Source organism: Acomys russatus, chromosome 4, assembly GCF_903995435.1.
Source record: "Acomys russatus chromosome 4, mAcoRus1.1, whole genome shotgun sequence".
NCBI classification, from domain to species: domain Eukaryota; kingdom Metazoa; phylum Chordata; class Mammalia; order Rodentia; family Muridae; genus Acomys; species Acomys russatus.
In genome coordinates, this window is record NC_067140.1 from 41,416,900 (window position 1) to 41,432,200 (window position 15,301).

At 47.7% G+C, this 15,301-nt stretch overlaps 1 protein-coding gene across 1 annotated transcript in view; it reads right to left on the reverse strand.

Annotated features, from left to right (window-relative positions):
- Kiaa1549l (KIAA1549 like) overlaps window positions 1–15,301 on the reverse strand; it is a 248,992-nt gene that overhangs the window by 97,263 nt on the left and 136,428 nt on the right. The window contains exons 2-5 of the mRNA XM_051144264.1: window positions 6,890–9,412; window positions 5,830–6,444; window positions 3,378–3,493; window positions 267–486 (exon numbers count right to left, since the gene is read on the reverse strand). Of these exons, the coding sequence (XP_051000221.1) occupies window positions 267–486; window positions 3,378–3,493; window positions 5,830–6,444; window positions 6,890–9,412 (3,474 nt within the window). The remainder of the gene's footprint in view (window positions 1–266; window positions 487–3,377; window positions 3,494–5,829; window positions 6,445–6,889; window positions 9,413–15,301) is intronic.

The window sequence follows — 15,301 nt, forward strand, 5'->3', positions numbered from 1 at the left end:
CATTGATAAGGGGGGGGACAGTATTCTGTGATGTGAAGCAATAAGCATTGAAGCAGTAAGCGTATAGATTGGGAAGAAAAAGTCTCTATGGTGGAATGTATCTAAGAAAGTCAGGATTACAAAGTTTAGGCAGGGGACTTTGACACCTGATGAGCAGGGAAGTTTGAAGGTTTAAGGAGTGACAAGCAGCCAGAAGTGGGACCTTCCAACAGCCATCTGCTTGTGTGGTCCTGAAATGATGAGACCTTTTCCTTTAGGTGACTTGCCTGTCTTCAGCTGGAAGGCACCTGCAGGCTGGGGCTTCCACGGGGAGGCGAGAACCGCCACAGACTGTAAGTTGGGAGTGTGCTGCTTCAGGTCGGCTGTGACGTTGCTGACGCCATACACACCCAGCAGGTCCATCACCACCACAGGCAGGTACACCAGCCTCCCTTTGGTCGCGTAATAGCCAACTGTGATGTTATGAGAGTATTCCAGGGTGTCCACCTACAAAACAAACGGGCCCCCAGGACCCGTTGTTTATCGTTCCCACAGCACTTTAAGTTCTTTGTGTTCTCAGAGCCTCAGCTGTTACTTAGTGAAACTGTAGATGAGGATGTTCTCGATGGACAAATGCCCTAACGGCCCCATAAGGTGCTCTCGTGAGTTCCAATGTATCACAATACACGAGGGTAAAACTCACACCAAAGCCACACGAGATAAAGCTGAGTGTGGTTTTTGGATCCCTTAGGTGTTTTGAGTTTAATCCAATGAGCACTATCACCAAAAAGTCAGAGAAGGGGCAGTAGGCAGAAGGGGTGTCTCAGGCACAGAACACTGGTTAGAGAAAAAGTTACACCTCACCATGCCTGGGAGGTAAAAGGCAGAGACGATAAATGAGGTAGGGCTCCTTCTGGGGATGGACCTCAAAGTAACCAGGGTGGAGTCTTCCCCCTTGAAGCAGAGAGGAGGCCTTCAGACTTGGCTCCCTCCTTGCCTTAGACATTGGTTCAAGGCCAAGGTAGGGATGAATCAGATGATTTCTCTCCCCTGTGAGTCTTAAGGGACACTGAGGGTCTGAGCACTCTCTGTCCCGCTGGAAAGACTTTGAAGCTTAGAACTTATTCTTGCTGCACTTTGCTTTGTAGCTGTTTAGAGTTTTAAAATGTGGGTTTTGTTTTTTCATGTATTGAGTGTGATGTTTAACATAGAATCAGAGTTTTAGAAAACGAAGAGAAGAATGACAACTGCCTCAGGTATTACCATGACTAGGTATATCTTCTTTCAATCATTTTTACCTAGGAATACATATTCTGTAGATATATATGTAAACAAATATATACATATATACATGTACATACAAATGTATGTATGCAGGGTAGATACTGCTTCATAATTTCTTCACTTCTCTCTACGCATGAGTGTGTGTGTCTGTGTGTATGTATGTATGTGTGTGTGTCTGTGTGTGTGTGTGTATGTGTGTGTGTGTGTGTGTGTTTTGCCAGAAGTGGAACCTACAGCTTTGTGCACAGTAGACAAAAGCTCTACTGCATGGCCCCCCCAGCCTCCCTGATGCTGCAACTACACAGATAACAGACATGACCAGCAGCACCACCCATGCCCCATGCACTTCATGCTGTGAAGCTGGTTCTCTATGTGAGGTTACTTTCCCTGACTCCTACTTCTGTGTGTATCGGGTAGGGCTGGGAAGAGAGGCTAGGGGGAAACCATTTCCCTAACATGCACATGGCCCCAGGGCACAAATATTTTTCAAAGAAGCCAAGAAAACTGACTTTGCCACATGATGGGTACAGTTTGGTCCTTCCAATGTGTGTTTTCCATCTGGTTCTTTTCTAAAAGTGACGAGCGAGGGAGCTTCAAGATGGCACGTGAACACGGCCCAAAGCACAACTTAACCAGTGAGCTAGCTGAGAACTATCTAGCCCTTCTAATTACTTCAAAGGGCAAGCCTTGGTTCAGAGACTGTTTGCTTTTAACACATTCATAACCCTTGTATATCTTAAAAAAAAAAAAAAAAAAAGAACCAATATTTAAATAAAGGAATTCCAGGCTTGGCCTCCCAGCTTTGTGCAGGCCTCGTCAGCTAACCGGAACTTAGTAGGCTAATTGTACTCACGATTCACATTTTTTCCCACTGCCTTTTACTCAGGGCAAATGATCCTGATTTACTAATTAATTGTATTGTGCTAATACAGAAATATCGAAAGAAATGTATTGTGTTTACAAAGTTCAGCGATTATTTTTTAAAGAATAATAACTGTCACGGAGGCGGTCTGCAGTGATGTACAGAAAAGGCCAAAGCCACAGAGGTCATCAGAAAATGCCTGTAGTTCAGTGGAGACTGGACCAGGCAACTGAAGGGGAGTAGTTGCGTGGTCACGCTCTGGGTTACGGTGTTTGATGCTCCCAGTGCAGGGACCACCCAGTGTAGAGTGCTTGTCTCTCCTGTTCCTTTCTTCCTCTCAATTTCCTTTTTTAGAATTATAAAAGAGAGATTGACAATGACCAATTGAAGATGTGCCAAAACCTTATCCCTGGTCCTCTCTGTGATGGGTGGGGTGGGACCACTAGGCTGAATGCAGCTGTCAGCCGGACCATCAAGAAAGGAAGCCAGATGATATGTTTAAGTGGCACAAAAGGGAGCCCACTGACTGCCAGTTGCACTTACTGCTCTAACATTTGGGATCAACCCAAGAGATGGTAGAACAATGCCTCCATTACTTGCCTGTGCCATTGAAACCAGCCAGCAGTTATTAAGCAGTACTTGGCATTAAAGTACTTGGAAGGAAAAATGTTTACTTCCCTGTCTGCCACTGGCACATCAAACAAAGTGGGACTCCTTTTACAGATCTGAGTAATTTGGGCTTTCATTGTTGTTAGTGGTAGTAGTGGTTTGGGATTTGGGTTTTTGAGACAGAGTCTGAATCTGTGATCCAAGGTAGTCAGAAATTTTGGTCAATCCTCCTGTCTCAGTCTCTCATGTTCTGGAATTATCTATAAGTACGCATTATCTTTATTATACCTATTACATGCCCAGATATAAATCACTGTTTATAACTGTGCAGAAGATAAAGAGAAAACAAAAACAAAACAACAATGGATGGCTTCTAGAGAATACTAGATGTTTCCCAAATGATGTAACAGTGAGACAATTTCTAAAAGTGCAGAAGTAATATAAGGTAATTAGTCTCAAGTTTTCTTCTTAAAGTGGCCTTTCTCTCCAGCCACAAGATGTAAGTTATATGCCCAAATGATGAAAGATTCCATTTCTGGCAAATGTGGGTGTGGATCCCACAAAGGAGGAAAACACCTACTTCTACTCTGGACGCAAGAATGGGGTGAGCTGCCCTGGGCAGCTTAGGGAGCACAGAGCTTACGTGAGCGGAGACATCACTCTGATGGAAAGCCTTCCGCAACGCCTGTGTGAGCCCTTTGGTTACACCAAGCTTCAAGGACTCGCTGCTCTGCAGTCTCCTCTGGGTTAGGAAGAAAACTGTGAGGTGAAACAGAAGCACGGTAAACAGAGTCAAGTGTGAACGAGCGAACAGCCCCTCCGCCACCCCCTATGCCCATCAAATCCAGAGCACAGCTGACTAAGCAAAGGCTCACCAATCAGGGAGCAGGCTGGGGAAGCAACTACTGGTCCTGATGAGAGCCCAGGCCATTTATGAGGTCCTAATGCCAAAGAGCTGGTGTGCTGATGGCACCTCATTCCTCACCCATGCTGCCTCTGACCTTGAGGACCAGCCTCTACGCCTGTTCCCGCAGTGGGTCAACATGCAACCACATTGCTCTAACAGCATCCACTGACAATGTACTTAGAGACAGGCCCTGAATTGGGTTCTACAGCTGTAATCGACCCTGAATCTAGAAGGGATAGGTCCACCTCACAGGTGAGGATGCAAACAGCATCTGGGACAGAATTGAATAGTCACTATTAGAGTTATGCCAGGGCTTCTAGAGATGGCTAGGATCAGGGAGGTAACAGCAGTCAGCTAGGTGAGGGGAAAAGACTACCGCCCCTCACCCCTCACCCCTGCCACCTCCCAGAGCCAGGCAGAGGGAAGGTGAATCTTGTAGGTGTACATGTTTAGCTAGGTTCTAAGGGAGAAGGAAAATAAGAGAATTAAAGCAAAGGAATGCATTCTCGAAGATTCCCTTGACTAGAGGCTGGTAAATCGGTTGAAGAAGACAGAGCTCTGATGATAGAAAGAAACGTGTATAGGGTTGCAGAAATTCAGGTAAGTGACGATGACAGGAGGTGCTAGGGAAGTAGAAGTGGGAGGCCGGATGGAGAGAAAGGATGCTCAGGAGTGAGGGTAGGAAGAATTGACTGGTCAGTGAGGCTAGTGCCAGAGGAGCAAATAAGAGAGGAACTGCTGCTTGGAGAGTGGCTGGGAGAAGGTGTGGATCTGGAGAGGAGAGAGGGGGGATAAAAGCCCAGATGGCATAATTTCGAGAAACAGAAAGAGATACTATATTTTTCTGCTATGCCTAGTTTCACAATTTCCCATTTTAGACTAAGCTATGTCTCAAGATATAATTTCCTCTCATTCTTTGTGGAGTGAGGAGGAAGGCGGGACGTGAGCACTGGCGTGCTCTTTCAAATAATTTGTGTAACGCTTTTTATAGAAAACACTACGGCACTATTAGAAGCACCCTAAGTCTTCTAGACTTGCTTGCTGCAACCAGGGAGCAAGGCAGAGAGGAGAGCAATCCCACTTTGCTCTTGGCTCCAGCATCACCTGCCCCAAGGAAATTACCTCACACCAAAAGAAATTCTAGCTCCCCACCAGTGTGGTTTAGCTGTCCACTTGGTATCTGCTGATTAGGAAAGCCTCTCGGGATGGTGCAGCACTTCCCAAGATTTCGTGTGAAATGAATCGCATCGTTTATTCATGCGAGACATGCCTGATGTAGTTCACAGAGAAAACACGCTGTGTTCTGGCATTTCCTGACCGGCTGGAGTAACTGTGGTTTTCCCGGGCACTTCTGATGTCAGAACCAACCCTAGGACTAGAATCCGTGTCATCTAGCATTCCTTTCTCTGACACGTGATGAGAGTCAAGGCTTCTCAACCTTCACATTCTAGTTAGTCTGTCTCTTTCTCTCCCCTGCCCCAGTGTGTGTGGGGGCAGGGGCAGGTGGGCGTGTGCAGAAAGCATTGCACACACTCACACCTGACTGGAGGTGCATGTATATATTCAGTTGTATTTCTATGTATGTCCTTATACGTGGAGGCCAGAGGACAACTCCAGGTTATTCCTCAGGTACCTACCCACCTTGATTTTTGAGACAGGGTCTCTCACTGCAGCTCATCTACCTGTGATTAATAGATAGAGAGATAGATAGACAGACAGAGAGAGAGAGAGAGAGAGAGAGAGAGAGAGAGAGAGAGAGAGGCTAGACTGACCAGTGAGCCCCAGGGATCTGCCTGTTTCTGCTTTCCTCTAGCTCTGGGATTATAAAATATCATACCTAGCCTTTTAAAAAAACATGGGTTCTAGGAAGTTAACTCAGGTTCTCATGTTAAGCACTTTACCAACTGAGTGTTATCTCCAGCTGCAGACAGTCCCTACAGCACAGACTGAGCACTGCGGAATGTTAAACGTAATCTCAGGTGCCTACAGATTCCAAGTGACACTCCGTTCCCAAAGTGTGTCAACCACTGTCTCCAGATATGGCTGAATGCCCTTTGGGAGGCGGGGGTGGGGTGGAGTGAGAGCACTCCTGATTGACAAGCACTGATCTAACGGAACTCATTCTAACCCGTCTCTGAGGTCAGGATTGCTCCATTATCCTCAGACCAATAAGACGGTGGCCTCTCACCTGTCTTCACAAGGAACCTGTGGGACAGCTGACACTCCAAGTTGGATGCCAATCTGCCAGTTGTGACCATTGCAGTAGACACAGCCGGAAAAGCAGCATCTGTGTTTCCTGTCTGCAGAGATGGCAGTCTCGTGGCCTTTACCGATGCTGTCATGGATGTCAGCGCAGCTGTGATTGTCAGTGGGCGGGGCGTGGATGCTCGGGGTGTGTCTGGCCTGGTGGGATTGGGGAGGCCAGTGTGCATGGCTTGTGGTCTCTTGGGGAGGTGTGTTGTAGACAACAGGCCTGACGCAGAGCCTGTGGTCCCTTGCATGGCTGTGTGTGTGCTCATGCTGTGTGCTGTCCGGGCAAGCATGTAGGTTGGTGTGAATGGAAAGGCTGTGTGGACTGTCCCTGCTGTCACCTTTGGGCCTGATGCTACCTTGTTGGTGACATTTTTAGCTAGAGCAGTGGTCAAGCTGCTCTTAGCTAAGCTGGTGCGGCCGCCATCAGTGCCCTTAGCAGTGAGGGCTGCAGACAATGGTTCTGGACTTGATTTCCTCAGAAACAAAATGGCGGTGGCGGCGGCTGCCGCTGTTGCTGTCAATTCTCCCTTGGATGACACTGAGGTTTCCGCTGCAAAGAGAGAGAAGGAAAAGTTTGTCATTGGCCCGGGATGCACACATCACTGTCTTGATGATGACTGAATGTCACTTATGGGCTTGCTAGTGTAAGAAGTCTCTATGCTCCAGGCTTGCAGTGGGGAAAGCTCAGGCGAAACAACCTTAGGGTCATTAAGTCAAGTAGCCATAATGAGAGTGCCACTTATAGCAAAGCCATGGTTGTTGATAAGAAGGACATACATTTTGAATACTTTCAAAAAAAAAAAAAATCAAGTAGGCAGGGAGGATCAGCGGCATGCCTAACTGGAGTTGTACCTCACTACTGAAGGAGGGGGAGGCAGGCTGCTTCAAAGCAAAGCTGAGCATCTGTGTTGAGCTTGAAGAGGCTTTGGCCGAAAAAGCAGTCATACCTGTTTTCTGGGTACCAGGAAACAAACTACCTGCATTAGTGGCTGCACCTGTCCATTTCTTGGGACGCCGAGAAGTTCGCGGCACTTTGGAGGGGGTCCTGGGAAAGGCACCAGTTGATATTGAAGGCGAGTCTGTGGATGGGTGATATTCCAGGACTTTCTGGAACTGTGGGGAGCCATTTTTCTCCAGTGATAGATAAATGTCACTGGAAATTTGAGAACCTGTGTCTACTCCATCCGAGAGCATTTGCTGCAAGCTAGCTGCAGAAGATACACTCGGCCAGGTTGGCCAAAAAGGATGGGCGGGCCGGATAGGCAGCTGCGACATAGGACGATGGCTTGTGGATGCGTAATAATCAACCACTGCTGTGTCAAAGTCTGTGACATGCTTGCTTGTGGGCCGGAGGTCTGTGTGGCTTTCAACTATGGCCTCTTCTGAGGACAGTTGGAGGGGCTGGTTGGCACTTTGACTAAGAACTAGATCCTGGGAGTTAAAGCTGCCTGCAGCCACCAACTGCCCAGCGATCTCTTTGAAATTCTGAGACTGCGGCACATTGGCTGCTGAAGTTGTAGCGCTGGGATGAGTTGCTGAGGCTGGATGAGGCTCCCAACGTGTGGAGTCGGTTGTGTGAGTGTTTATGTCATCATCCTCTTGCCGATGCCGCAAGCCAGATACCGTCATAGATTGTGTGGGGAGGGGTGCGGTTTCTGCTGGAAGAGAGCTCTGGAGAACATCTGTGGCTGCTGGCTTCCTCGCGCCTCCCATTGTTGGGAAATCATAGGCGGCATCGGTGGAGGAGAGAAACACTGTCACCTGTTTGGAAGCTGAAGCTGGCAACCCCGACAGGCTAGTGACAGCTGTGAGAGTCTGCAGCTTGGTTCTGGAAGAGGCAGGGGGAGGGGGAGGAGAAGGAGGAGGGCCTGCCTGAGGGGTTTGTGTGGTGAGCAGGGTTGATGGAGAAGACCCTGAAGGAGAGAGGTCTGCTCTTAGTGCTGCTGTGATGATAGGTGAACCTGTGTTAGCATCAGAGGTGAATCCACTCACTGCACGGAGACTGGGGTCCTCATTAGCTGGATGAGCCCACAGAGGAACTGTCCCATCTGCCTTTCCAGTTTTTCTGAAAGCGGCTGTGGCCCTGCCCTCCTCTTGCTCGGGAAATGTCCAAATTGTAGGAGGAAGATTTGGAAGTCTGCTTGAGAGGAGGTGCATGGCTACATCGGGACGGTACCCATTGTGTCCATCTTCCCAGGAAGCGAGTGCCTCTGGCACAGGGGCTGGAGAGGCACCATCTTTATTGGGCTGGAGGACAGTAAGTAGGGAGGGAGGGGCACCTGTCCCCTTCAGTGCTGACCCAGGAGCTGCCTCGGAAGGGACCATTTGCCTTTGACTGGGTGTGGTGAGAGGCAGAGGAGGAGGAGGCACCAAAGAGGAAGGGGCATTTGCAGGAAAGAGGGTAGGCTTTCTGGAATTCCCTGGAGCCTCTGACAAATGTGGCCGCTTGGCGGAGCTATTCGTAGGAGGAACAGGGGCTGGCTCTCTGATGGTGGTCATCGCTGACTCTACGGTCTGGAAACGTGGAGGCCAGGTCTCATAGCTTGCTGCCGCTGTGCGCAGATAAACCGGCAAGGAGACCCCACTGTGCCCTCTGACGGCCCCCGCTGTGTGGACTGGCTGGGTGGACGTAAGACTTGAAGCCTCTTCCAACGTGGACCATGAGGAGGTCCCATCTGGGAGGCCTCCTGGGGCTAGGGAAGGGACAGACAGGTGGTCCAGGTCTGCTATGGAGCTCAGAACCCCAGGAGCGGGGGAAGCTGCTGAGCGGGCACTCCCTGGTGGTGAAAACTTAGAGTACTGTTTTGTCAAAGGGGTGAGGGAGTTTAGAGGAGGGGTACCTATGACAGTCTGGGCATTTCTGGATGGAAAGAGGTTTGTTTTGTGAGTAAATGGGTTCAGGACATCAGCTGGGCTCTGAGCTGAAGAGGAATCAGCTGGTGTGATTTGGGGAAACAAAGGCACTTCGGGGCGCTGCCCTGTAGGCTTAGGAGGGGTGATGGAATGAGGTGAAGGAGGGGCCAATGAGGGTGATGACAATGGAGGGAGGAGTGGACGGCTCTCTGACCTCAAGGGATGCTTTGATAGGGAAGGAGGCTGTGATGGGGAGGTTGCACTCGAGGTGGCTGATGGGGCTGGAGGCAATGGGGAAAGCATGCTGGTGCGAGCCAAACCTGACATGTCCGCTGCTTCTCTTCCCCCTTCAGGCCTTGTTTGGACCAGAGTTTCAGTGGAGTCCTTGGCAAGATCCAGGGAGGCGCTATGTCCACTTCCTTGGTAAAGGGATGAAGAGAAGTCCACATGAGCCCTGGTTCTACGGTGTGCCTTGGGCAGAGGTGTCTGGGGCAACTGCAGCAAGCTTGTGTTGTCAGGAGGCTGTCCCAGCACATCCTTGATTTTGTCTGCTGCTGAGGAAGACTTGACTTCCAGGAAAGGCCATGTTGGTGAAATCGGTAACAATTTCCCGAGGGGAAAGGACTCTGAGGTCGGAGTGACGTGTATCTGTAGATTGTCTGTCCCTGTGAAGGAAAGCATCCACATGAGACATGGGATCAGGATGTGGCTACCACGGGCAGGTACTGGAGACAACGAGAGGCGAGACAGGCACTGCTTGGCCCCACATCCTTCCACTCATCACACGGCCTTCGAGAAACAATTTAAACTAGGAACCAAGTAAGTACAAGTGTATGTGTGCTGCAGAGAACCCACAGGGCAGTACTATAACAATTGGTCTTTGATAAAGGAATTTTCTTTGACACAGGGTCTCACTATATAACTCACAGAGACTCACCTGCTTCTGCCTGGCTGATGAAGGGATTTTTAAACAATGTTATGGAAGACACTCATGTATTTACATTTTTTTCTATTACTTACTAGGCTTAAAGCCTGAAAAAACGAGGAAGATGTGGCTACCTGCAGCTAGCAAATGACACCAAAATAGGCATGACCCAAGGACTCACGATGCACCATACTGACAAAGGACCATTCTCCACGAGGTCCCTAATGCGTCTCAAGAAAATATCTTCAAGGAAACACCTTGAGGGAAAATGACTTCAGTGAAGTGTAATTTCTCTGGGATTTAAAAGGATCCTTGGGTCTTTGTTCATGCTATGTCAAGGAGCAGAAGAGATTTCTTTCACATTGGGTTATTTCAAAAAGAAAAATTATTCCTACCTTGCCTAGGACAAGAGACACCTCTCAAAAGGCCTGGTGTCACTAGAAGCACCTGCTGAGACCAGAATTGTGTGGCACCCAGGCAGGGAGGTGAGGGATTGGCACACAGCAGGAGAGGAAGGTGGAGAGGATGAAAATCTGGGATGGCACACGTGTTGCTCTATGTTGCTTCTTCCTGGCTCCCCTGGCCTGATGCTATAAAGTGTTCTTAGCTAATCTTTCTTCTCATCCACCCCCCACCCCGAGTGTGTGTGTGTGTGTGTGTGTGTGTGTGAACACTGATGTCTGTAAGGATGTCCGTGCATGAGGAGGCCAGATGTTACCCTTGGGTGCCATGGATTCCTCAAGAGCTGTCTACAGTTTTCTGAGACAGATCTCTCACTGGGACCTGGAACTTGCCAAGTAAGCTAGGCTAGCGAGCCAGAGAGCCCCGGGGACCCATCCTCGTGTCTCCACCTCCCCCACGCTGGGATTCCAAGCACGCACCAGGGTGCTTAGCTTTTTAGTGGCCTCCGGAGATCAGACTCAGTCAGTTTCCTGTGCTTCAGGGCCATGGGCTTTGCCAATTGAGCAGTCTCCCAGGGCCCTAGTGCTTTAAGAGTTTTAAATGAAAGGAGTGATATTTGTACAACTGTCTACATTCTTAGCTGAAATATTAGAGCCATTTGGTAGAAACCACTTATTAGGAATTAGAGGTGACACTGATGTATCTCCTCAGCCACCCAGCGTTGAGCATGTGTCTACGGACTCTACTGCATATACAAGGACAACAGGCACAGCGGAACTACTCCACCCAGCTGCTGTGAGAGCAAAGGAACTCATGGAGGTGGACGGAGGAAACGGCTGTCTGTGCAGAAAAACCACGAAACAAATAAGCTCTGGTTACAGCCTGGACTTGTTTGTTTAAATCAGAGGAGCCCCGGGGCCGCAGAGGGGACGCCCTCTGCTGGAAGAGAACAGAAGCCAGTCGGTACAAGGGCTGGCTAGGCTGCATCTCCTGGAGAAAGTCTTAGGACACGAAAGCTTTGCAAATAAGCAGCAGCATCTCCATGACAAAAGCTAAGCTCCTGGTCTCCTGAAGTGGTCTTTCCAGTTTCCTCTCATGAGACTTGGAAAAGTAAAGGTAGATGGTGTCTTTCACTCTGAATAAGAACAGGTGGACAGTTTTCCTTTTGATCTTTTGTGCTCTTGTGGTGTCTTTTTTTTTTTTTTAATACAAAATTTAAATTATTTTGTTTTACATGTATGGGTATTTTGCCTGCATATATGCATGTGTACCACAATGCCTATCTGGTGCCCATAGAAGAAGGTATCAGATCCCCTGGAACTGTGAACCACCATGCGTGTGGGTACTAGGACTCAAACATTGGTCCTCAGGAAGAGCAGCAAGTGCTCTTAACCTCCGAGCCATCTCTCCAGCCCTGTATTCTTGTTTCAAAGACATAGCCTGGTAACTAACTAAGAAGGATGCTTAGACCAAGCAGCTTTTGCTTTTAACAAGGTGTTCTCACAAATGTATTGCAAACAAGGGGAGAAATGGGTGACAGGGAGTAACGTGAGGGTCACTGGCCACAACCAAACCAGGCTGATGAAAAACCCCAGGCAAGTCAAGAGCAATGACCTATAGGGATTTGGTTCTTCTGACTAGAATGCAGGGTTTCCCAAGGAAACCTTTATTCTCCCACACAATTCCCAATGCATAGACAAAGAGGGACCTATGAACAGTTTTGAGACATGCCATCTGCTGTGCTCCAGTGTGACACTCATTAATGCTATCTCTCCACCTTCTGAACACATGACATGAAGCTTCATGGATGAATCTCTTAAAATACCACAGTAATTGGCTGCATACCACGTGGCTAGCTCCCACTAATGAGTTATAAACCAACATGTCAAGTGTGGCTTCTTGCTAAGACACTCAATGCTGAAGGAAGACACACTTTCTGGGCCAGTGAGATGTCTCAGCAGATAACTTGAGATCACGTGTGTGATCTCTCTCACATGGGGGCCATGTAGAGGCCAAATGACTTTTAGGAGTTGTTTCTGTCCTACTATATGGGTCCTGGGGATCAGACTTGAGTCCCCAAGTTTGGTGGCAATCTCTTTTTTTGATCCCCTGAGCCATCTTGCTGTCTCCAAATGTTGACTATTTTAGTTCAATTTTATTTTTCAGTACTCAACCGTGGAATTTGTGTGGGATATTTCTCAAGCACTTTTGACATCAGAATATAGTAACTTTAAAAACTATCAATGGCATAAGGCTGAAGAAGAAGCCATATTCACCGATGAGCAGGGGATGAACATTTAGGAGATGATTTGTAGGAAGAACTGCAGAGAGCAGTGCTTCAAAGACATGCCAACAAACTGAAACAGACCAGGAGTAAACCTACAGGCTTGTCTGGGTTCAAAGCTTCCTTATGCAGAGGTAGGACTGGAAACTTGAAAAATAGTTTATGTTTTGTGTAGGAAGAGCTAGCTGGAGTTCACCATGAGCTTGAAGAAATTCAAGCCAGCAAGACAAAATCTTAGCCTGCATTAAAAATTCTGTTGTTCTTAAACTAGAAAGTATCTTATACATTGAAACTCATATCTATATGCAAGCTGTAGACCACAAGCACTGAAACAAACGTCCAGCTGCTGATTACACAAGAGAAGAACAGAGCCCATACTTCTGAGCCTTCTAAGCTCTCTTTCTCTCTCTCTTTCTCTCTCTCTCTTTCTCTCTCTCCTACTCATTTCCTCCTCCTCCTCCTCCTCCTCCTCGGCGATACCAGCATCATAGGTTGCATTTTAAGAAATGAGTGAGGAGGCTGGAGCGATGGCTCCTTAATTAAGAGCATGAGATGCTCTTTCAGAGAAGCCAAGTTCAGTTCCTCAGCACCCATAATGGGTAGCCCTCAACTGCCTGAACCTCCAGTTCCAAGAGATTCTGTGTGCTCTTCTTGTCTCTGTGGGTACTTGCATATGTGTACGTGTGTGTGTGTGTGTGTGTGTGTGTGTGTGTGTGTGTGAGAGAGAGAGAGAGAGAGAGAGAGAGAGAGAGAGAGAGAGAGAGAGAGAGAGAGAGAGAGAGAGGCAGACAGACAGAGAGACACAGAAAGAAAATAGTCGGGCAGTGGTGGCACATGCTTTTAATCCCAGCACTTGGAAGGCAGAAGCTGCAGGCAGATCTTTGTGAGTTTGAGGCCAGCCTGGTTTAGAGTGAGTTCCAAGACAGTCAAGGCTAAAAAGTGAAACCATGTCTCAAAAATAAAATAAAATAAATGAAAATAAATCTTAGGAAAAAACAAAGAAATGAATTAGATATAGGCAAGAACTTCCTGAATAGAACCCCAGCAGCACAGGAAGTAGTTTAAAAACTGGCAAACACTATTACGTGAGACTGAAAAGCTCTACCCAGCCAAGCAAAGTATCAGCAGAGTGGACGGACAGCCTACAGAATGAGAGGGAGGCAGCCCTGCATCAGACAATCTACATCTGGTAAATCTAGATAAAACATCCAGAATCCATGAAGAACTGCGAAGCTTAAACACCACAAAAATGAAACTGTCAGTCAATAAACAGGCCACTGAGCTAAACATGTCTCAAAAGAAGAAATACAAATATCCTATAAATAAGTTTTGGATACTAATTTTTTTAATCTAACACCTAACCATTAGGTAAATGTAAATTAGAACTACTTTGAAATTCTGTCTCACCACAGGCTGAGTGTTACTTTAAAATGTTGCAAAGATTTGAGGAAGAAGAAAAAACATATTCATTATTGGTAGGAACGTAGACTGGTGAAACCACTATATAAATCAGAATGGACTTTTTTGTTGTTGTTTGTTTTCTTGTTTTTTTGAGACAAGGTTTCTCTGTGTAGCCTTGGCTGTCCTGTACTCACTTTGTAGACCAGGTTGGCCTTGAACTCACAGTGATCCACCTGCCTCTGCCTCCCAAGTGCTGGGATTAAAGGCATGCGCCACCACCGCCCGGCTAGAATGGACATTTATAAAAAAAAAAAAAAATAGAACTACCATATGACCCGCCCACACCACTCCCGGACACATACCCACAGGACCCCTATATCCCGCTGATGAGATACTAGCTCATCCATATCTATTACTGCTCTGTTCACGGTAACGAGGAAACTGAATCGGCTTAGATGTCCATCAGCAGAGAATAGATCATGATTATTCAACTGTAAAGAAAAATGAGATATACAGAAAAAGATGTGGAACTGGAAAATGCATTGTAACCCTGGCAACAGGTAACCAGGTAACACAAGTACCACATGTCCTCTCCCATACTCAGGTTCTAGTTTCTAATCTGCTTATGTCTATATGTATGTGGGATGAGGGTGGGTGGAGGTCACGGAACTAGAAAGCGGGGAAAGAGGTTTTAGATAAGGGAGGTGAGAAGGATAATAGAAAACACGTGGCCTGGAGGCAGAAAGGAGAATAGTGCAGGCAGAAGAGTACAGAAGAAAGATGAGGAGAGAGGGGCAGGAAGACGAGGGCCAGCCACGCCTAGCACGTATCTTAACACATATGAAAAGTGTCGAAAGGGAACCTCTTATTTTGTATGGTGATTCAAAAATAAAACATCAGATTAACATTCTAAACACGAGTTAGGCCCCAACCCACTGTTCTCTCTACGGCTCCACCAAGATGACACCTGAGCGTCCCAGTAAGAAAGTGACATGGGGCTGGCAAGATGGCTGTCATAGGTCCTTTCTGTTGCTGTGATGACATACCATGACTGAGGAAACTGACAGAAGACAAGATTATTTGGGACTTACAGTTTCAAAGGGTTAGTTAAAGTGTATGAGCACCATGGCGAGAAGCAGACAGGTGGGCACCGGAGTGGTAGCTGAGACCCGACTTACATTGTAACACACAAGCGCAGGACAGAGAAAGCTCCCTGGGGAATAGTGTGGGCTTGGGCCTGTGAAGCCCACAGTACCTCCAGCATCATGCCTCCACTGACAAGCCATGTTCCCACATCCTTTCCAAGCAGTTCCACCACCTAGGGACCAAGTATCCAAATGTGCGAGCCCCTGGGGGCTGTTCCCATTCAAACCAACACGATGGCTCAGTACTTGCCTCCAAGCCTGACAACTTTGAGCTTGATCCCTATAATCCACATGGTAGAAGGAGAGAACCAACTCCCCAAATCTGCCCTCTGCCCTCCACACACATGCCACGCCATGCGTGGATCCCCTGCCACACACACAGTAAAACAAAAAGAAG